The following is a 21949-nucleotide window of genomic DNA, read 5'->3' on the forward strand; positions in this document are numbered from 1 at the left end:
AAGACTTAAAGGAATTAGTTTTAATGGCATCATATGCTTTCTGTTTCTGTTTCTGATTTGCAGTCATATAAGATCAATGCAAGCTACAAGACATTTGCAGCCATCCCAACAAACACACTGCTTCTAGAACAGAAGGTTAGTTGGGTGCTCAAAGGTATGTGCTGGTATTAATATTAATTTTGTAATTCAGGGCACAAGCAGATAACTCTGTGAAAGTGCTGTTTCCCAGTCTTCGAGCCAGCAGGAAAGCATGCTGGCAGAGCATGTCCTGCCCAGATTGCTGAGTCCTACTCAGCCACAGTAACAAGGCTGACGACAGGTTCTGTTCTTCCTCTTTTGATATGAGACAAGTCAAGGAAGCAATTGGTGGATCCCCCTGCTCTAGGTTCTCTCTCACCAGCCATCACCCACACCCACCAGTGTGAAAGCAGCTACCGATCACTCTCCCTAACATGGGGAAGGTAGAAGAGTAGGCAGGTGTGTGAAACAGTATGTTTAGCCACCGGTCAGGTTGCCTGTGACCTCTCAGTCTAGCTACTGCTGAAACGGGTCTACCGTTCTTCTGCAAGAGTGCTGAACTCATGTCTACAAATAGCCTGGCTGAGATCACAGGCCTGGAGGAGGGGGACAACGTGAAGCAGAAGGGCGCCATTGATGACAAGCAACTGGAACGCATAGGCAAAATGATCTACACCCCCCTCTGCCATAATAAACGGAATAAAAAGTATGTCTGCGTGAATCTGCAGAAAACCTGCAATGCAGTCAGTAGTGACAGAATCGGCAACACGAGCTGGTAGAAGCCCTCTCCCTTTCCCAGTTTAGAGGAGCCTTCCGTGCAGCAGAAGACTTTCTAAAGAGCACCAAAACCTTGCTCTGCCAGCTTCGTGCTGTTCAAACACTGCTAAGCCTGGGTTTGCAAAGGGCCCGCGTGAGATCGACCAAGCACTTTGGGAAGCACCAGTCAGTCATTACCAGGCACGTAATAAAGAAATAACTCTAATTAATGCCCCTGCAGAAGCCAGGTCTGGAGTCTCTCCTGTGGCCCAACCCAAAATGTTCCCAGCTGTTGAAGGGAAGAGGCATATCTGCAGCAGCCCAAAGTTTTAAGCATTAAAACTTGAAGCAGCCTAAAGTTCTAAAGCATTAGAATTTGGACAGGATCAACCCTGACCACATTAATAAAATATGCTAGATCATATCCACAGCAAATAAAAGGAAAACACTCCTTTAAAACTGGAGGGGCTAAATACAATTTTAAGCCGCTTCGGTTGTAACCTGGGGAATAAGACGGCAACATCATGAGACTGCAAGGTAAGAAATGGTTATTGGCACATGTTTGTGCTGCAGTTGTGGAGATGTGAGGATGAGCCTTCAGAGTGGGCTGGGTTTAGTTTAGAAAGCCTTTTCAAACTTCAGATTGTAGGTTGATTGATACCAGATCAAGCCTTCAAATGGGTAAACCAGCAAGCAAAATCCAGCTCAACGGCCACATATAATTTCAATAAAACACTTACTTGGTTGTGACTGTAAAATCAGACGCATATTTAGCACCCAAGAATCCATAACACTGCCCTGGCAGGGTTGACCTGGCAAGTCACCAATTCTGAAAAAACGTATTTAGTGCTGCTTTAGGCAATGCCAGAGGACACACTAGTTTGACTCAGGGTGTGGCATCCCCATTGTGCTTGGCTATAACATGGTTCATTGGTCTTGCCGTACTATGTTTGTTTGGAACCAGCCACTTCAATTAGTGAATCATGATTTATGGCTTAATATATTATGGTTAAGCATAAACCATAGTTCAACAAGCTTAATGTGAAGGGTGAATTCATTAGGTGACAAGTAGTTTCCAAAGGAATCAAGGGTTTGATTGGCAGCATGGCATTTGTTGAGTATTCCTTAGGCAAAAGCAATATTAGGGTACTTCAGGGTTCTCAAATGTTATGGTTGTAGAATCATAAGTGACTGTGGGTTTTAGAAACTCCTGTATCTAGTGACCTTCTATTATTGACTTTGGATGGGATAACACTCTCCCAGGCAGAGTTGGTGCTCAGTTTGGGGGTTCTTCTGAACTCACGGCTCCTGCTTGAGGAGCAGGTGATAGCCATGGCCTGGAGACCCTTTGCACAGTTACATCTTGTGCACCAGTTGTGCCTGTTTCTAGATCAGGAGGCACTGTTCACAGTTACCCAGGTCTTAGACACCTCCCTTCTGAACTATTACAATGCGCTTTACATGGGGCTGTCCTTGAAGAGCATCCAGAACCCTCAGATGGTCCAGAATGCAGCAGCACTTCCAGACTGGGCACTTCATGGTATGCACACATTTACACCACTGCTATGGGAGTTGTCCTGGCTCTAAATATATGTGTGTGTTCATAGATTATATGCTTAACTGACTAAATGAGTTGGATAAGAGCTTGTTTTATTATTTAGTTTTATATTGTACTTTATGCATATAATGCTTAGATGAGTAGGATATAAATGATATAAATTACTTTAGGAGCAGATTATACAAGTGTATGTTTATTGTAATGATTGTTTTATTCTTGCATTAATCTCAAAATAATATGAACTAATCCATAGGCACTCGATGAACAAACCAAAACAGAACTAGAAGTTGAGGACAGCGCTTTGGATACACATTCAGAGGTGACGATGAATTTCTCTGTATTTCATTCATTCCTATTTAATTCATTCCATTTTTGCCATATTACTTTACTGTCAGATTTCTTTAATCAGAATTCAGCAGGTAAATAAATATTTAAGACTGCACACTGCTGTGGATTTTATGGAGGTGGCACATATAGGGCTGTGTGATGCTTTGGATTTGAAGGTGAAAGAGCACTTCAGATAATGGATTAGTGTTTTCATAGCAACTTGTGCAACTCTTTAAAGCAACTGCAGAACCCTAGAAACATACAGTAAATAGCCTGGCTGGGTAGGAGGAGAAGAGCCACATAGTCCAAAATCAGGAGTTTGATTGCACCTTTTCCAGCTTACACATTTTATTTAAAAGCATAAGCTTTAGTGAGCTACAGCTCACTTCAGTTGCATGGATTAGCTAAACTGATTTAGGGTTTAAATTGGAAAGAGCTGGAGTGGGGAGGGGAAGGCAGGGTGGTTCTGCAGATGCAGGCTGCATGTGAGACAGATTGCAAGTACCTGATCAATTAGCAATTATAATGTGTTAAAAACCCATTGTGGTTGTTGAGACTTCTGAGATGGCCTAAACTCTCTAAATTTAGCAATCTCTTGCTCAAGCGTGTTGGTAAAATCGATTGGTTCCAAAGCAGCTACTTTGAAATTTGGAATGGAATAATGATGGTGATTTTGTGTCCATTTGGGAGCAATGGTATTGTGCAAACTCCCAAATACTTAACAGCATGAAATGTAGAAAGCACACTAACAATGAATCTCCTGGCTTGCATTTTTCTTGGTGAAATTGCATGTGGCGGGTTGGAGAAAACAAAAAAGTATTTAGCTGCAAAAAAGTTGAAATAAGAAACTAAGTATGCAGCTTTCCATGTGCTACATAGCACCACCCACTCTTTCTGTTTGAGAAACGGTACCATCAAGACAAGAGTGCACAAGATTTCCAGAGTAACAGGAGCACCCAGCCTGGGTTGCAAAACTCTGATGACCTCTAACTAGAAAGCAACAGAGATACCAAAATTCTATGTGCCATCTAGTGGTCATCCAAGGTTGTGCAACTCAGATCTAGTAGCTCCACAAAGGAAGAGCTTATCTGAGTAGCTGTAGCGGCAGGTCATGTGGGAAAGAGGTGATGCAAACATATGCTTAGTCTCTGGAGTTGAGAATCATTGAGAAAATTATTTTCTCTCTTTAAAAATCCCATAGATGTGCTCGCCTGCCCAACTCAGGCAACAAACTGAAGAACTTTGTGCTGCTATTGATCAAGTCTTACAAGAACCTTTGACCAGGGTAGGCTAACTTCTAAAGCTACTTGCTTGTCTGGGTGTTTCCTTTCACATTCTGTAACTGAGCATCTATTGTTTTCAATCCATTCTTACAGCGCCGATGCAATTCCTCTCCAGGCTCCCTGAAGAACATACTAGATTCCAATACAGGCAAAGTAAGTGAGTAAGAGTCCTAATAAAAATTCCCAAATACCCAAATATGTGCCTCAATAGTATTTTTGTGGTTGTTGTTGAAACAGGGATGTGAATGTGAACATTAAAATTAAGTAGGCAGTAAAAAGGGAAATGTAGATCCTGGTACTCCAAGATTCCTCCTGTCTTTCTTTTCATGCTGCATGCATTCACTCACGCACATGAGGTCTGTCTTCCTTAGAGAAGTATTTGCAAAATACAGTAGTAACTTACATTCCAAGCAATAGCATGATGAATGTGGAAGAACAGTCTTCTTTTTCTTCTGTCTGGGTTCTGGGATCTGCTGCTGGCTGGAGCATCATCACCATCCTGCATGTCTCTGTGTGTGTTTTTTACGTGTGGCTTCAGGATACTTGGTTTAACCAAGATACTTGGTTTAGCCCTGCTGCATCAGGGATGGAGGCCTAACAACATCATCGTGGCGGAGTTATGTCAGTGGGGCTGAGAAAGGGTGGGGAGTCATAGAATAGATGGTGGATAAATTCCACTGCAACTCAGAAATTGCAAGGGTTGAATAACACCATGCGGGTTTCCTCCAGTGTGAGCCTCACTCAGTGGTTGCGCCAGTTCCCTAATCTCTCATCTTGCTCACTCAGATAGCATATAACAGCATTCTATTTTTAAATTTTTAATATAAGTTTTATTGAAGAAAAATTTAATAACATAAAAACAATACAAATATTAGAAAAGAAAGAAAATAAGAATAGTGAATAAGTAAGAAAGAAAAAAGAAAAAGAAAAAAGAAAAGATGATACAGCGGCTTCCAATCTTTTTGACAGCGGTTATAAATGCATTTATATTTTACCCTTTCTAAGATTACATAATAATTTCCTTCTTTCCATAAGCTATCTTTTGTAATCTTCAAACCCTTAAATCACAAGTTCATTTTTCTCTTTTTTCAGCAAAAATTCCATAAGGGGTTTCCAGTCACTAATAAATTTAGTTGTTGATCTTTCTCTCACCAAACAAGTTAATTTTGCCATCTCTCCTACTTCTGTCATCTTTACCAACCATTCCTCCATTGTGGGTATTTCAGAATCTTTCCATTTTTGCACATATAATAATAGTCCTTTTCTTTTTTTTAATAAGCTTTTATTATGGTCATAGACTGGCATGTGCACATAAAATCCATCAAAATTCATAAATACAACAGTAGAAAAGGATCCAGGAAGCAACAAAGTAGAAGCTTTCAATGGATAAAAGATGTGACAAGCTTTGCCCACATGTGAATCGAGTCAAAAGCTGTCTTTAAATCAATAAAAGGAACATATTAAGTATCTCTCTGACATTAAGAATATTTTCCTACTAGATAATCTAGTATAGAACATCTGGACTTGAATCTGGTTTGCTCCTGAGCCCAAACTTTGTCTTGGATCAACCAGTCAGTCAGCTTTCAATAAAGGTGCCTGTTGGTACAGCTGAGAATACTTAGAAGGATAATCGGGCTGAAATGTTTCAAGTTCCTTTCTTAAAGAGTGGAACTGTGATGGACAGATCCTCAGGGATCTGGAGAGAATGGTCAAGGGAGGTGAATCAAGAGGTGGTTAAAGAAGCCCATCAGTCAGTAGTTTGTAGTTAAGGACTCTGTAGGGGATCTTAATTCAACTTTCCCTTAGTATAAACTAAGGCGTCTCCTCTTCTTGCTTAATGGAGCAATCTCATGTAGAGAGCTTGGTGATGATCCAGATACTGAGATCCAGATATCGGGCGCAGGAGTGTGTCTCCTGCACGCAGGGGTAGAATATCCTTTAAGGAATCGATGGTTATTATCATGCTTTGTAAACTTGATTTGATATAATCAAGGTCCTATATTAAATTCATTCGCTCCTCCTGAGAAGGCCTAGTAAGAGGTTGCATTCAGTCAAATTTACCTCCCTCCTTTGGCCTAATGGATTTTTTTCTGAAGAATATTATGTGGAACAATGTTAACAGAAACGGGCGTGGATGTATCCTCCCCTTCTGCCTTGGCAAGCTTCCCGGGAGTAAGAAGGGCAGGCACAGATATTATGAAATACTCCTAGTTGGCACAATTCCAAAGCTCTGTAGAAAGTGTTTGAGTCTTAAGAGTATTTGGGGTAGTACTGGTTGTTGAAACAACAGCACAAGCCTCCTAAAGCCTTGGCAGTGTGGAAGGCATGTTATAAATAAATATGGATGGATGGATTGATTGATCAATTTGATACGGCTGCCCATCTCATAAGAAGTGACTCTGGGCAGTGTACAACAATCAAATAAAAAACAAATATATAAAAACAATCAATCTAAAAATACAAAAAATCATTAAAATTTAAAATATTATTAAAAATTAAAAATATATAAACCACAAGGCATGGAGAGAGTGAAGATATCAACCACAATAGTGGAGCCATCTGAGAATGTCTCTGGTTCCCTGATGGTGCCTTTGTCATGTGGAACCCAGTGTCCATGACCAGGATGCTATATTTGGCTGCCCAAACAGTCAGCTCTCAACAAGCAATTCATTGCTATACTTCAGCTGTCATGTGAGCCATATCTGGCACCTCTGTGTGAAGCAGCTCCCAGTCCGGGCCTGGGTTCTGTAATTTAAGAATTGGTGGGATGTTCAGTGGCAGCTTTCTCTCAGTCTCACCAGGGAGCTGTGTTGGTAAGAAACATGCCCTATAACTCAACTGGACCAAATGTTTGAGATGCAGTAGATATAAGTTTCAAGGCCTGTTGTTCATAGCATCCCAACACTTCCACCCTGCATGAGTGATGTAGGAATGGGGGTGATACATGAAGGCATCTGGTAATCAGGGGCAACTGGATGGAGGAGAAGTCACTGGAATTCAGCATACCCCACCAGGAAGAATGGTTGGTCATCCACGGCATAATCTATGTGATGGTATGCCTGATGTCTTTGGACCATCCAGCTGCTTGCCATTTGATGGCTGCCTCAACTGCTGATACAAGCAGCTTGCTCTATTGAGAGCTGGTGCCCTGCTGTTAGTTGGCAGCATAGGCTGCCTAATACTGCCAGAGGTAGGAAGGAACTTGGATGATGCCTAAATAGATGTTTAAGCATCCCTGGAGTCAAAAGATACTAGTGTCTTGCCCCCGTTGACCCATGCCTTGCAGTAATTGTAGAAAATAATATAGATCTTCAAGCAGAAGATTAAACTACTTCCATACCTTGCTGCCTCAGGGCCGTATCTTGCCCACTTGAGTGTAGTGGGTGGTTTGCTGGCATGCCTGGATCACAACTACCAGTACATAATGTGGAGGAGGCAGTTCCTTCTTCTCCTGGCCTTCACCCTCAGCCCCTGGGTTGCTAGCAGTCAGCTGACTTCCTGAAGTGTGAACACCACCATGTCCTTTACTTGCATGGCAGGAAGAGCTCTTCCTTTAACACTGGGTCCTTCTTCACTTCACCCATCCCAGTGCTGGCTGGAAGCAACCCTGCTGCCCCAGAAGCAGTGGACATAGTCAAGCTTTCTTACAGCCACTCCCTTCCTCCTTTCTTGACCAGTAAATCTTGGCCAGATCCTCCCTTTGGCTAGCCCTCCACAGTGACTCTCCCAGAGTGCCATATATTCCTTAAATGCCTGCTGCTTCATTCCAAAACCCAACCCTGATCACACACACTCTAAACCTAAGCCAATAACAGCAGGGACATGACCAATCCCTCTCAATGTACTGGCCGAGGTAGGACAATTCAAAAGACAAAGCCCCAAAGCGCAAGAGACAAGACAATTTCCAATCACAGCAGCTAAAACAGAGCAAGACATTCGAAACACTTATACCCAGACCAAAACCAACACTCCATTTCAGTCTCTGCTGGAACAAAACATCCAAAACACGTATGCATAGGTTTGGCCACAAAAACACTTGTTCTATGCAAGCAGTTTACCCATAAATATTTTGTACAACTCTAGTTCAATGCACAGCTTTCTTACTGTCTTTGCGGTTTGGGGGTAATGGAAAACAAATTCCATCAATGCCCAAATGTCACCATTTAGCAAAAAGTTTCTGCACAATGCCATACTGCTCTTATGTGATGTTTTTGGATTCCTTGCAGGCATCTACAGCTTCACAGAGGTCAGCTGGGCGGGAAACAAAATATGTAAGTATTTCATAACAAGGCCTTCATATCTGTTTTTAATAGCAGGACTCCACCTTTGAGAGGACTTCTCAGCATGTATAGAGAACAGCCTCCAATAATTGAATAACTGAAGTCATTCCCCAAAAACTACAGCTTAGGTTAAGGGCTTGCAGAGCTGAGAATAGCATTTCTTTCTCTTGCTCTTTCCATTCCGAATTAAGCACTAATCAAAGTATCTTGCAATTTCATTAGAAACAAGAACGCTGCATTCAAATTCACATTATGAGTTGTAATTGCAATAATTTTTACATCTGTCAGACTGAATGACAGAAATTCATCTCTAAGGAATGACAAGCATACACATTTTAGAAAGCATTGGATTTTATTCATCTCTTTTCTAGCAGCTGTCATAAATTTCCGTGGAGAAGACATGTTCAAACTAAGTTGGATTTTCTTCCACTTATTTATCATAAAGAAATATAGAAGGATAGTAACTGCATTTTCCTTTATATCAATAACAAACTGCTGAAAAACAGGGTGAAAAACCAATGGAAGGCTTTAATTTCTCTTTGATGTACATGGTACAGACCTTAGTAAAGAGTTTCATTAGGACTACCATGCGTGAGAAAATCCAGCACACATGCATTATTAATCTTATAACAAGACTTCTTGTTATTCATATCTTTACAAGAAACATGGGCTGTACCACTCTTCAAGCAGAGGACACTCTCAAAATAGAGGGACATCTGGTATAAAATGAGCCTTATAGTCATCTTATTTATAACCAAGCTTCTTGATTTTTCTGATAGATCAATGGACAGCTCCAAGGAGAAACAATATACAACGGGTTTAATTTGTTCTATATTGCTTAGTCAATAAAAGAGGCAGAGAGAGAGAGGTGGCAAATTCTATTCTGCCTATGTTATGCCAGCCCTCTCTGATCAGAAACCAAAATAGATCATTCTGTCATTCTGCTGAAATATTGTCACTGTCATTGTGCAAGAAATATACAGTTGTTGTTGTTTTTGCTATAAATATGGACGTTTCTATCAAATAGGACTCATCTCTAGTATGTCTATAATGTAAAGATGGGTGCAGTGAATAGTTTAGATTGCTAGTGGACATTTTTTAGCAGCTTTTCCTCTTTGCTTACATCTCAAGTGGTTCTACAATATTGTGATGATTTTTGTTTGTTTATATTAAAAAGGAAAGAAAAAAATTCTGGCCCCTCAGCTCATTTTCCACTTGTAAAGTCAACATGTGTATAGTTTTTTCTCGAGACAAAAAAAAAAAAAATGCCCAAACCAAGTCAAAACAAAACGAAAAACACAATGATGGGCACAGAAGTGTATACTATTGAATCATCTCTTCTTAATATAAGTAATTCTCCTTGATATAAATGAAAGATTCTTTTCACTGAGCTAATATGATAAATATTTTGTTTCAGGCCAACCTCTACTTAACAGCTCCTGCAGTGACTGAGACTGAAAAGGTAGATTTCTAAATACTACTATCCCCTTCAGAATATTAATTAGGTTGAGTGACTGAGTGAATCACATTCTCAGACTCAATAAAAATTCAACATAAATACAAAACCGTGGCTGACACAACCATAAAGATGTAGCATCAAGCAGACATTAAGAATTATCATTATTTTAAAAGAGTCCTGGGAAATTATTTCTTTTACTATCATAACTCTCTTAAGAAAGTATGCTCCAAGTCAAGATGAAATGAAGCAACTTGGCTCTGCTGGAAACCAATATGCGTAGGGCCATCCCACACAGTTCACAAAGCACTCAATTTTTAATGTGCACTAAAAATGTTACTCTTTTGGCCCCAGTAGAGATCTGTACCCTTCTGATGTTTTCTTGCTGAAATCTAGCCCCAGTTCTCTCCCTCCAACCCCCAAAATGCACACATACACACATAATGTTCTGTACTGTATATCTTAATCAACTGCTTTCGATGGAAAGGAAAGGGAGAACTTGTGATGCTTCTTCACCAGCAATCCTTAGCAGACCAGCCCTCAATATGACAGTGGAATGAGCTTGGGGCATAAGCATGCATTCTTTTGAGGTGGACAACCTATGGCACTAAGGCCACATTAGATCTTTTTATCACCCTTGACTGCCACTGAGAGCCATGGTGAGAAAGAAACAAAATCTTTAGTGGAAACCCTAAAATTTGTATATTACAAGCAAAAAGAAAACTCCCAGGGCCTGCCCACAGGTGTGATAAGGCCTCATTCTCAGAGTAGAGTTGAGTCTCCTTAAAAACAAAGTATAGTTTTGGCCACAAGAACCATTGTCCTGCCCCTGCAGCATGCTGCCTCTTTTTACTCTCCTCTGTTTCACTACTGGTTGATATTTTGAGGTAGAGAAAAGGTAGGAAGAAACTTGGGGCTCCAGGCTCTTCTGTTGATACTGTAAATAGTCACAGGAGAAAACTGGTTCCTTATTCAGCTCCCCACTCTTTCCTCCAAAAGCCGATGGCTGAGTTGTAACTAAACAGCAGTTCTAGATGGTGGGCTAGGCAGGGGAAAGGGATTGCAGCCAGTATTCATCCATCAGTTCCCTATCCAGCATAGAGTTGTTAGTTAAGAGAAGGAATTCATATATTTATTTATGAATGAAGGGAAGCCTTAAATACACCCAGAGAACAATCTCGTCTGGGGCTTCCTAACCTTTTTGTGCCATGGGCCCCTTTGAGAGCCTAGCAAAAGCTATGGACAGTTCACGGAACAATGTATTTCAATGCACCAAAAGTTATAAAGTGGACATTTTAATTAACACATTTCCACTTGTGTCAAAACATTTACAGATTATGGAACACAATGGTGTTATGGCTCACAATCAGCAATTCTCAACTTTATTAACATAAACAGTTACTGGATTTTGTTTTGCAATTAATAAAATTGTGTAACCAGACTGTTCAGCTGTAAACCCCAAAGCGAGCATGTAACTGATTTTAGGCATATTTTAGATTCAAAGGGCAGTTTGGAATCCTGGGGAGTTAACTCTTTGTGGAATATAAATTGTTCCTAAAAAAAACTATTTCACTAAACCTTTTGTTCCATCATGTGAGAACAGACCACCATTATTCAAAATGCATGAGTGTATTTTGCATAAGCACTGTTAATGTTATGTTGCACTTTTCCTAGTATGGAACAATTTTGCAGACAACCACTCTTCAGATTAATAGGTTAAGGATGTATACTGAAATGCCCCTCTGGCCACGTCCCTCTCTATGACACCCAGGAGAGCCTCAACTATTATGGCAGGCCCAGATTGCGAGATAGAGGTTCATTATGGATGGGAAATAGTTAAATCTGATACTCAGACCAAAGTTTAACAGGACTTACGTTGAAATATTATTTTAGTATTGCCACCAGGCTCATACTCTCCTTGAAATTTTGGTGCCAGATTCATGGATTAGATCAGGAGTTCTTAACCTGAGGTCTACGGCCCTCTCCGTGGATAGGTTTCAGGGGTCCATGAATTTGGATGGGGACAAAAATTACAATTTTATTTTTACCTACAGTATAGTAATATATTACATATTTATTTTTTAATATTCTGATAACCGTAATTGAGCATAATAAGTTTCCTTTGTAATACTATGTAAAACCCTATGTATTCTACTTTATGTGTTGAAATACATTTTTCTGTGACCTGTCCAGAGCTTTTGCCAGGCTCTCAAAGGAGTCCATGGCACAAAAAAATGCTGGATAACATATGACTCATATTATTACTGGACATAGCATTCAGAAGGTCTTCGCTTTCTGTTCTTTTAACATCCAGGTTTTTTTTATTTATTTATTTATTTATTTATTTATTTATTTATTTAGTGGACTTGTCCCCACCCATCTCCCCACAATGGGGGACTCTGGGCGGTTTACATCAAATTAAAATCATAAATACATAATTAAAAGTTATAAAAAGAGAACCACACTTACAGAGATAGAAAAAAGATTAAAAGATCCAAGAGGGCAATAGAGACCACACCAGGCCGCTAAGGGGCTAGCCAACCCCATTTCTGACATCCTCCCTCCTCGCCCCAGGCCAGATGGCAGAGCCAGGTCTTCAAATCCCTCCGAAAGGCCTGAGTGAGGGGGCCTGTCTCACCTCCGGGGGCAAGATGTTCCAAAGTGCAGGGGCTACAGCAGAGTAGGCCCGCCTTCTGGACCCTGCTAATCGGAGTTCTTTTACCGAGGGGGTCCAGAGCATGCCCTCTCTGTGAGATCGGGTGGGACGGGTTGAAATCATGGGGGCAAGGCGGTCCCTCAGCTAGCCTGGCCCCATGCCATGTAGGGCTTTAAAGGTGATAACCAACACTTTGAATTGGACCCGGAAGCAAACCGGTACCCAATGCAGCTCACGGAGCAAAGGTATTATATGGGTCCTTCTTCGGGCCCCAAAAATTGCTCGCGCGGCCGCATTCTGGACCAGCTGAAGCTTCTGGATACTCTTCAAGGGGAGCCCCATGTAGAGCGCATTGCAGTAGTCTATCTGGGAGATAGCTTACATTTAAGACTATTCAAAGAAATCGTCTTTGAAAAGATGACTTCTTGAGCAGATCACACCTAACTTGAAAAAGTTATTCACAGGGAGTAGTTATGTAGAGACCTGTGAGGAAGGAAAGGGGGGTAGGGAGGTAGAAGCAGAAACAGGGCAGAAACAAATATTGGTGCATTTCCTTAGAATTCACTTCCATGTGGCATGAATAAGAAATTAATGTTTACTGCAAGGCAATACATAAAAAAAATTGGCTGAAGAATCTCTCTGTATCACTCTGGAATCCCCAAAAAGAACTTAAAATACACTTTGTAAACTGGTGTGTCCGTGTGTGTGTGTGTGTCTGTGTGTAGCAGCTTGTATCCCGGAACAGTCAGTGCCTATGGAATGTGTTGTTCCATAAATAAATAAGAGCAAATAAAGGAATTGTTCCCCCCAACTCCAGAATTTATAGAGGAGAATAATTTATTTGGCTGGGGAAAAGAAGCAGCTTAACATTTATCTGTTGAAGGCGTTTACCACTGACTGTTTTGATCCGTGAATGTAAAATATTGTTACCCTGAATCATCAACTGAGAGGCCTGACTTTTACTCCATTTAGATTTAAGATTTTCTGATTACACAAAATGTTCCATGAATATTACCCCAAAGACATATAGCACTGTGGTAGAAGAATGACCAGAAAAACATGTTAAGTAATTTATCATTTAGTGTAGTAGAACTCTTTGTATAGGAAAACTCTGCAATTTTCTGTATTAAACTATAGCACCCGTCTGAGATTATTTTTCTATTTGGAAATCCTGCTTTTTCTGGCTTCTTGACACCTGTATATACTGCATTTTCACATGAAAAAAGTTTGGAAAAGCCATGACTCATAAGAAGATATTTCCATATCATGGTTAGTATTACTAAGTTTAACTTTTAAGTGCACTCCCATTACATGTAAGATTGTCATATGCAACATTTGTTTTAGCATATGAGATCTCATGTTTTAGGAGCTTGTGGAAATGGCAAAGCTGACCAGTTTGGTCAGGGGGAAAATGGTAAAGACTTTTTTAAAAGACTGGAAACCTTATATGGAATTTTTGCTGAAAGAAGAAAAGACAGAACTGATGATTTATGGATTTGGGGATTAGAAAGAGTTAAAGAAGGAGGGGAAAGTATAAGATGGCAATTACAGGTAGTCCTTGACTTACAACCATTCATTCAGCAACTGTTTGAAGTTATGATGGCACTGAAAAAAGTGACTTATGACTGGTCCTCTGACTTACGACCATTGCAGTGTCCCTGCACTCACATGATCAAAATTTGGGCACTTGGTCACTGACATGTATTTACAATGTTTGCAGCATCCCAGGGTCATGTGATTGCCATTTGCAACCTTCCCAGGGGGCTTCTAACAAGCAAAGTCAATGGGGGAAGCCAGATTCGCTTATTGACTGTGTGATTTGCTTAACGACCAAGGCAAAAAAAGTCATAAAATCAGGAGTAACTCACTTAACAACCACATCACTTAGCGACAGAAGTTCTGGACCCAATTGTGGTTGTAAGTCAAGGACTACCTGTACTCAATAGAAAGAAGGGCAGAAGTCAAAATTCTATGTTTTCTTTCTTTTTTTTTCATTTCTTTTCTTTTTTCTTATTTCCTATCTTTTTTCTTATTTTTCTTTTCATTTTTTATACTTTTATTGTATTGTGAAATTCTAATAAAATATTTTTTTAAAAAGAGAAGATCTCATGTTTTAAGGACACGTTCTGTATTCTATTATCTTTCCCATAAATTATTAGTTTTGACCTAGGCTCTTTTTGATGCCCAGGCCATCAGTGGTGGTCACCTGCATGATACTTGGAGCATAACAATAGCTATTATATACTTTATTTTACTTTATTTATTCATTAGATTTATATCCCGCCTTTCCTCCAGGAACTCAAGAAGGCACACCTCCAACGACCCTGTGAGGTAGGTCTGGCTGAGAGATAGTGTTGAGCTAAAAGACATGCAGTAAGTTTTCATGGCTGAGGATGGACTTGAACCTGTGTCTCCTTAGTCAAAGCCCAATCCGTTAACCATTACACTACAGATAAGCTTCTTAGCACTGATGTGCTTTGCATTCAGTGGCAGCATATAAGGGTGATCCATCTGGTTTACCATATAGGAACGACGAACATGCCTGTTTCAAGATTCCTACCACCTGAACCACTGATGAAGAATGTGAAAGGCAGAAGCAGTTCTGTCTAGTATTCTCACTATTTGGTATATGATCTCAAATATCTGGATTAGAACTTCTTTTCTAGTAGACTCAACTCTCTTTACTATATATTGTCTGTGTTAAACATGATGTAGGTATATTTTTATACAAACCTTTTTTACTATACAGGCGTCCTTGCTTAATGACCGTTTGTTTAGTGACTGTTTGAAGTGACGATGGTGCTAAAAAAAGTGACTTATAACTGGTGCCCAAAGTTACAACTGTTGCATAGCCCCTGCAGTCACATGATCACAATCTGGGCGCTTGGCAACCAGCTTGCACTTACAACGGTTGCAGCATCCCAGGGTCATGTGATTGCCATTTGCGACCTTCCCAGCTGGCTTCTGGCAAGCAATCAATGGGGAACCATGCAATTCACTTAACAACCACATGATTCACTTAGCAACTGCCACAAAAAAGGTCATAAAATTGGGTCTGGTCATGTGATGATTCTTAATGACTGCATCGCTTAGCAACCTAAATTCCGGTCCTAATTATGGTTGTTAAGCGAAGACTACCTGTACATTTGAGACATTTTTCTCTCTCACACATGTTTTCTCATTGGTTCAAACATTATATATTCGTCATTCTGGTTTATGACTTATTTAATATTTTTGTATCATGCTCTTTCTTCAAAACTAGACAAAGCCTGGGGTAATCCGACCAACTACAGTAAAAGCAAAAATAATAGTAAAAGAAGAAGAGTCTGTTCAGCCAAACCCATTCAAAAAATATTTGGAAGAAAGAAGTGATCTTCAGACAGAACAGGTAAAGTTTTCCCCATCCTATCCTAATTCTGCATCATTTATCAGGATTTCCTTTCTGTACGGAACTTCATAGATGATGTTGGTCTAGGGCTTCTCTTAGTCAATGGAAAAAAAAGGCAGTGGGCATTTAATAGAGGTGCAAATAACTTAATAGCATAGTGGTGTTTTTTTCTTAATGTTTGTTCCTCGTGGTTGCAGGGTTCACTTGCTTTGCACTGCACCCGCCTAGTTCTCACAGCAATGCTATCAGGGCATGATGTAATGAGGGGTTTTGTTTATCAGCCGGCTTGTCACAGAGCCTGATGCTGATTTGGACTGCAAGGGAGTGACTGTCCCAAGATCACCCAGGCAGCTTCTGTGCCTAAGGGAGGGCTAGAATACGGTTCTCCCCATTCCTAGTCCAGCACTTTATCCACTACCCATGCTGAATAATCTACGAGCATGATTTTGGAAAAAAGGAATTAAAAACACATGTCACAAGATATTCCTCTTTCTGTTCTGTGGCTCTCCAATTCCTACTCCCCAGTATCATCTAGCAAGAATGAGGAGGCCTGTATGAGCAGAAAACAAATGGTTTCCTTCTTCCTCTTGACCTCCCAAATGGATCCAGAGGTCCTCTGACCATTTGGTCTGGTTTTCTGAAAGATCAGCAGGCCAAACCCCCAGACTCTGTGATAATTATTTATCAGAATAGTCAACCTCACAGGGTTACCATGTGGATTATATGCAAAGATGTTCACACAGGGTTAGGGTTGCAAAAAAGAGGAAAAGATGTAAGTGCAACAAGTAAATTAAGAAATAAATCCAGCAGTGTTGTTAAATAGAGGACTGAACCAAAGGTTCTTTTTAAAAGATATCAATCTATACCTGGAGATGAAAAGTACTTTTGGATGCTAGAGCATGCATGGTTTATAAAGGTAACAATATCCAGAATAATTACAGCCAAACATAAATACCCCTAGAGTTTGTCGTAGCCAAAATTACATAGAATGCAATGGGACATTAAAGAATAACAATTGATTATGATTTAAGATTTCATTCACTTCTTTATCAGATGCATAAAGTGTCCTGGAAAGCTGATGAAATAAGTAGATACTCGCTAAAAATATCCAGAACCGCTGTTTGAGATAGGCTTAATCTCGCAGTACTAGCTGAATCCCACTGAATCAGTATGTTAAAAACTCTGACCTGTGCTGCTCTGAAAAAAAAGCGAAGAGATTAAATCTTTGCCTGTCAGAGATGTGTTGAACCCCAACTTCCCGAAGGAGAATTTCTCTGCCCCTAACTCTCAACTAGAAATTAAGCAGCTTTAGGAACTTGTTTCCTCTCTTCTTCTCACAAGCAGTACCCAGGATCAACTGCCAGCTCTTCTAAAAACACAAAATGGCACATTTTGGCTTCTCTATCTGCAGAGATCAGAGGACTGTTCTTTCCAGCTTCTACATGTGGGCCAAGACAGATTTATTGTAAACTGGCGTTTAGGATTACCAGTTGTAAACCACATTGTGATCTATTCAGTTGAAAATGTAAATCTTCCAAGTAAATAAGAGAGAAAGAGTCTCATGAGAGAGTCAGTTATTTCTGAGACAACTTGAAGACAAAATTATAGACAGATTTGTATTTGTATGCTGTCTTAAATAGTTCACAGGTTGTAGGTGCCTGAAGATACTGACCCTTCTAGGACCGCATCACTGAACTTCATAAAGATCCATAGTAGCGTTACTCTTTGTCAAGGTCTTCTCTACCACCATAGCATTTGTGATTTCCCACTGTATATATAAAATCACCATATTAGGAATTTTTACCTTCCCATATTTCAGGGAATGAGAAAGAAAGAAAGAAAGAAAGAAAGAAAGAAAGAAAGAAAGAAAGAAAGAAAGAAAGAAAGAAAGAAAGAAAGAAAGAAAGAAAGAAAGAAAGAAAGAAAGAAAGAAAGAAAGAAAGAAAGAAAGAAAGAAAGAAAGAAAGAAAGAAAGAAAGAGGGAGGGAGGGAGGGAGGGAGGGAGGGAGGATTCTACTTCTGGGAAACATTGTTAAACATAACAGAATAGGAAATTTTACTATAGAAATGGTATTTCTACTGGCTACCTGAGCGTATGTACCGATAATTGTCAGCCTATTACAGTAACAAAGCTAGCTTCAGTGCCAAGACCAATGTTGAAACGCATAGGCCAAAAAACCGAAACATACTTGTATCTGACCAGTTCATGCAATACAAGTGTACCTTACTCTCTCCTGAGCTCATCCTCTCTAGTTTTAGGAGCCTGAAATATCCTAACCTTTACAACTTATATAGGAAATCTGATAGTGACTTTTTGTCACACATTTTTGTCACCATCTCATCGTTATTTTGGATTAGCTTGCAGCATTTTTAGGAAGGATTGCGTCTCTTCAGCCTAATTGAAATAGCCAGGTTTTATCTCAATTACTCAATTCAGTAACTTACTTTTTGCTTCTTGCCTGTTGTAATGCCTGGGTTAGCCAGCCAAAGAGTGCGCTGTATTCTTTTCTACCACTAGAGAGCAAGATTTGCTGAGCAAAATGATGATTATAGCATATCTAAGCCAGCTGAATACAGACAGACATTTTTAGAAGCTTTTGAAATCTTGGTTTAAAGATTAATTTTTGAAGATTCTCCAAGGAATTATCTCATTATAAATTAGCCTTGTAAAATTATAATCTATATACTACTAAAACTCTCGTTGTGTTAATCTGTCTGTCTGTACCCTCAAGTTAGCCCAAATGGTGCATTTTTGTGCAACAGTTTTTGAATCAAGGTACCTAAAATCTGCTAACTTAAAGAATGCATAAAAAATCCGGGACCCATTACTCCTGTGGAATTGAAATTTCCACGATGTTCAGACCAGTTTTATTCACAAAACTGTGTCCGTTGCAACATCCCTGCGATCACGTGATTGTGATTTCTGATGCTCCCTGCCAGGTTCCCACAAGAAAAGTCAATGGGGAAGCTGGCAGGAAGTTGGAAACAGTGGGAACGGGAGCAACTTCCATACTCTTCTTAGATGATCATGGGACTGTCCAGCATTGGACTAAATATATATATATATATATATATATATATATATGGTCAGCCTAAAATTTAATGTTCATTCTGGTCACATCAGACTGCACTACCTTTCTCTTAAAGGATGACCCAGTGGGGCAGAGGGTTGTCTAGTCAGTTTTAAAAATCAGTTTTATTTCCATTAAACTCTAAAGCAGCCTTTGCCATAGAACTGGCTTGGACCAGTTTCTGTCAGTTAAGAGATAGGTGGCCTTGGGCAAGCCATTTTCGACAAAACTAAAATGTCAAGCTTTGAAAGTTTCCAGTCGGAAGTCTGATTCATGTATTTAGCATTTGAAATGATAAATTATTATAAACAACAATATAAAGATGAGTTTTTCATCTTACTTTGGGGGAATCCTTTTAAAATCACGGTGGCCTTCCTTTTGTGTAAATACAGTATTGTATTATTCTTAAGAAAATTGTGATAAATTATTTTAAAATAATAACAATGTGTAGAGTTTAAATGTTCCCCTGCTTGCCAAATCAAATCCAATTAAATCAGAATGTAACAGTTTGTCTTAAATGTGCAAAGCAAATTAGTCTTTTTATTGTATGTATCTTGTTTAGTTTTTTAAAATTTATGAATTATTTTTAAAAGAAAGGCGCAAACAAACAAGCAAAAGGAGAAAAGAAATAAAATAAAGTGTGGCACAGAAATACAATATCTATAACTGGCAAAGGTATTTTTTATTAGAAATTAACCATAGAAAACATTAAATTACATTTTAGTACATTAAATTGTTTTAACAATGTAAGTCAGAGTATAAATCTCTGAGCTATGTGCCTCCACTATTTGTTTAAAAATACAAAAGAAAAGAAAAAGAAAAAAAGAAAACATTACTAAAAACATTACAGATAAATATGAATTGCTCCTTTATCATGTGCCAATAAGCAAATTAATTTTTGAATAAGAGAAACATTAAACTAGGAAGAGAGAAAAGTCAGGAAGATTGAAGTTCCCACAAATTTTGTTGCTATGATTTTTCCAGTCGCCAGTGATTGGCCTGTCAGGTGATCTGGCTCCTCTTTGGTCTTAAAAGGACTCCGACGGCGTTCTTCTCAAAGGCCAGATTATTATTGCAAAAGATAACTCTCTTGTCCAGTTAAAAAGTCTGGAAGCAAATATTCTCTCCTGTTTAATAGCCTCATTAATCCATTGTGTAAGAATAGCACCGTCAGGGATAGATTCAATAAGAAAGTAAACCGAACGTGAAGCAAAATAAAAACCCAGAAAGAGGCAAGATTAGGTTATCTTCTTGTATGCCTGCTTAGTGTTCCAAAGTATTTGCAGATTTAGCAGGGAGGCCTGCTTAGAGATGTGTCAGTCCCTAGCTGGAGCATGGGCTAAATTTCCATTGTCACCACATTCCTGCCCCTGTACAAATGGTCGTCTTCTAACTTATTCTCCTCCCCAGCAATGCTCTCTGTCTGACTGAAAATAGAATCTGTACATTTCTTCACAGAAGCAGTATTTCCCTTCCTTCACATTCTGCCTCAGGCTTCAGCTGGAGTTCACTGTAGTGAGACTTAAACTTATCCACTCTCAAAATTCACATGATTCCTCCAAACACTGGTCTCAGATGATCTATCTCCTCAGCAGCTGTTGCTTCCTTATATTCTGTGTTCTCTCCAAACCAGCTCTTGGCTGACTGCTGAGACACTTTTGGTCCACTATCCTTTTTTTATTTTTATTTATTTTTATTCCTTCAAGTCAGTTTTTGACTCCTGGGGAACAACTGGACAAGTCCCTGCAGTTTTCTTGGCAAGTGTTTTCAGAAGTGGTTTGCCCCTGCCTCCTTCTTCCTAGGGCTGAGAGAGAATGACTACTAACCCAAGGTCACCCAGCTGGCTTCATTCCTAAGGCAGGACTAGAACTCACCATCTCCTGGTTTCTAGCCTGGTGCCTTCATCACTACACCAAACTAGCAATCCCACTATCCATTGTCAGTTATCAATGATAACTTTTTGGAACATGGTTCCAATGAGTAAAAATACTTAACATTTTCACTTTCCTGATTTTGCATTTACAGCATTGCACAGCTATTCCATTAGCAAACCACATTCATATTCTAACATTTTTCCAGTCACACCATTTACACCTGCAACCTTACTATTTTTTTTCAAATATTTTTTATTAGAATTATAGATTAAAAAGAATTTATCACATTTAAAAAATGTATTTGTCTTACCAAAGAAATTATGCCTTTACTACCTTTCTGCAATTTGCATAATGTTGCTTACCCTAAAACTGAACAGCATGATGGGTATGTAGGTATATGTGCATTTATACAGTGCATGTAAAACATTTCATTTGGTATATTTAGCCTACGTGCTGTCATCTTGAACTTTTTTCAAGATTAAAGGAACGCTAGAACACTGGTATTGAATTTGTTAATTTGAGAGGACAGCAGTTACTGGCTTGTACAAGGTTTTGTAGCCTTAGGCCTTACAACTAGAAATATGTCCTCAGCTGTGCAAATCGCTGAAACATATGTCTAATTTCACTGACAAAATCATTTGTCCACTGTGCCACATTATTCCTGTAGGTTCCATGCTAGATGTTCTGCAGAAAGATAGAATGTTGTTGACATTGTGTCGCTGTGAAATTTGGACTAGGAAAAAAAAAATGGAAAGAGAGAGAGAGAAATCCATTTCCCCCCTCTGTTAATTAATGCATACTCCATTAGGCAGGCAGCATGCTTCTGGAGGACACAGCTCTTCATCAGCAGGTTTTGTTATGACTTTTTCCAGGACATCAATTTTGTCCATTTTAGTTCCATCTATAGTCTCATTGCCCATCAGGGATAGTGCCGGTGTATCAGAAGTTTCTTGGCATGACTATCTCTGTAACTTTCTCGCATGCTCTTTAGTATTCTTTGTGGTCATTTGAAGTTAGCTGTTGACGATATAACAATATATATAATACTTATATTAATTATTAATGTAAGTATTATTAATAATAATTAATAACCATTATATTATATATATTATTACAACAGATAGTATTTGCTGTAGTAATGGATTCTGGCACCAAGATTCTCTAAGATCCAATTTACAAGATGAATTCTTGTGATGCTGCTTTATGCAGAACTCTGGCAGGAAATAAGCATACTCTCTATGATGTCTGCATGTCCAGGCAGGAGAAGAGCCTCAATTTCATC

General features: G+C 39.3%; 1 protein-coding gene across 5 annotated transcripts in view; it reads left to right on the plus strand.

The window, feature by feature from the left end:
* Window positions 1-21949, plus strand: part of MLIP (muscular LMNA interacting protein) — a 54874-nt gene that overhangs the window by 22821 nt on the left and 10104 nt on the right. For 4 of the 5 annotated variants that reach the window (XM_088137089.1, XM_088137100.1, XM_015889246.3 and 1 more), the window contains 8 exons: window positions 64-135; window positions 2586-2651; window positions 3861-3944; window positions 4036-4095; window positions 8169-8213; window positions 9640-9684; window positions 14606-14665; window positions 15597-15722. In XM_088137089.1, the coding sequence (XP_087993215.1) occupies window positions 64-135; window positions 2586-2651; window positions 3861-3944; window positions 4036-4095; window positions 8169-8213; window positions 9640-9684; window positions 14606-14665; window positions 15597-15722 (558 nt within the window). The remainder of the gene's footprint in view (window positions 1-63; window positions 136-2585; window positions 2652-3860; window positions 3945-4035; window positions 4096-8168; window positions 8214-9639; window positions 9685-14605; window positions 14666-15596; window positions 15723-21949) is intronic. The other variant, XM_088137096.1, reaches the window with a different exon arrangement.

This window comes from Python bivittatus, unplaced genomic scaffold (genome assembly GCF_059951505.1).
Source record: "Python bivittatus isolate LINGU-HERP-01145 unplaced genomic scaffold, Pbiv_v1 ctg000020_np1212, whole genome shotgun sequence".
Classification (NCBI taxonomy): Eukaryota; Metazoa; Chordata; class Lepidosauria; order Squamata; family Pythonidae; genus Python; species Python bivittatus.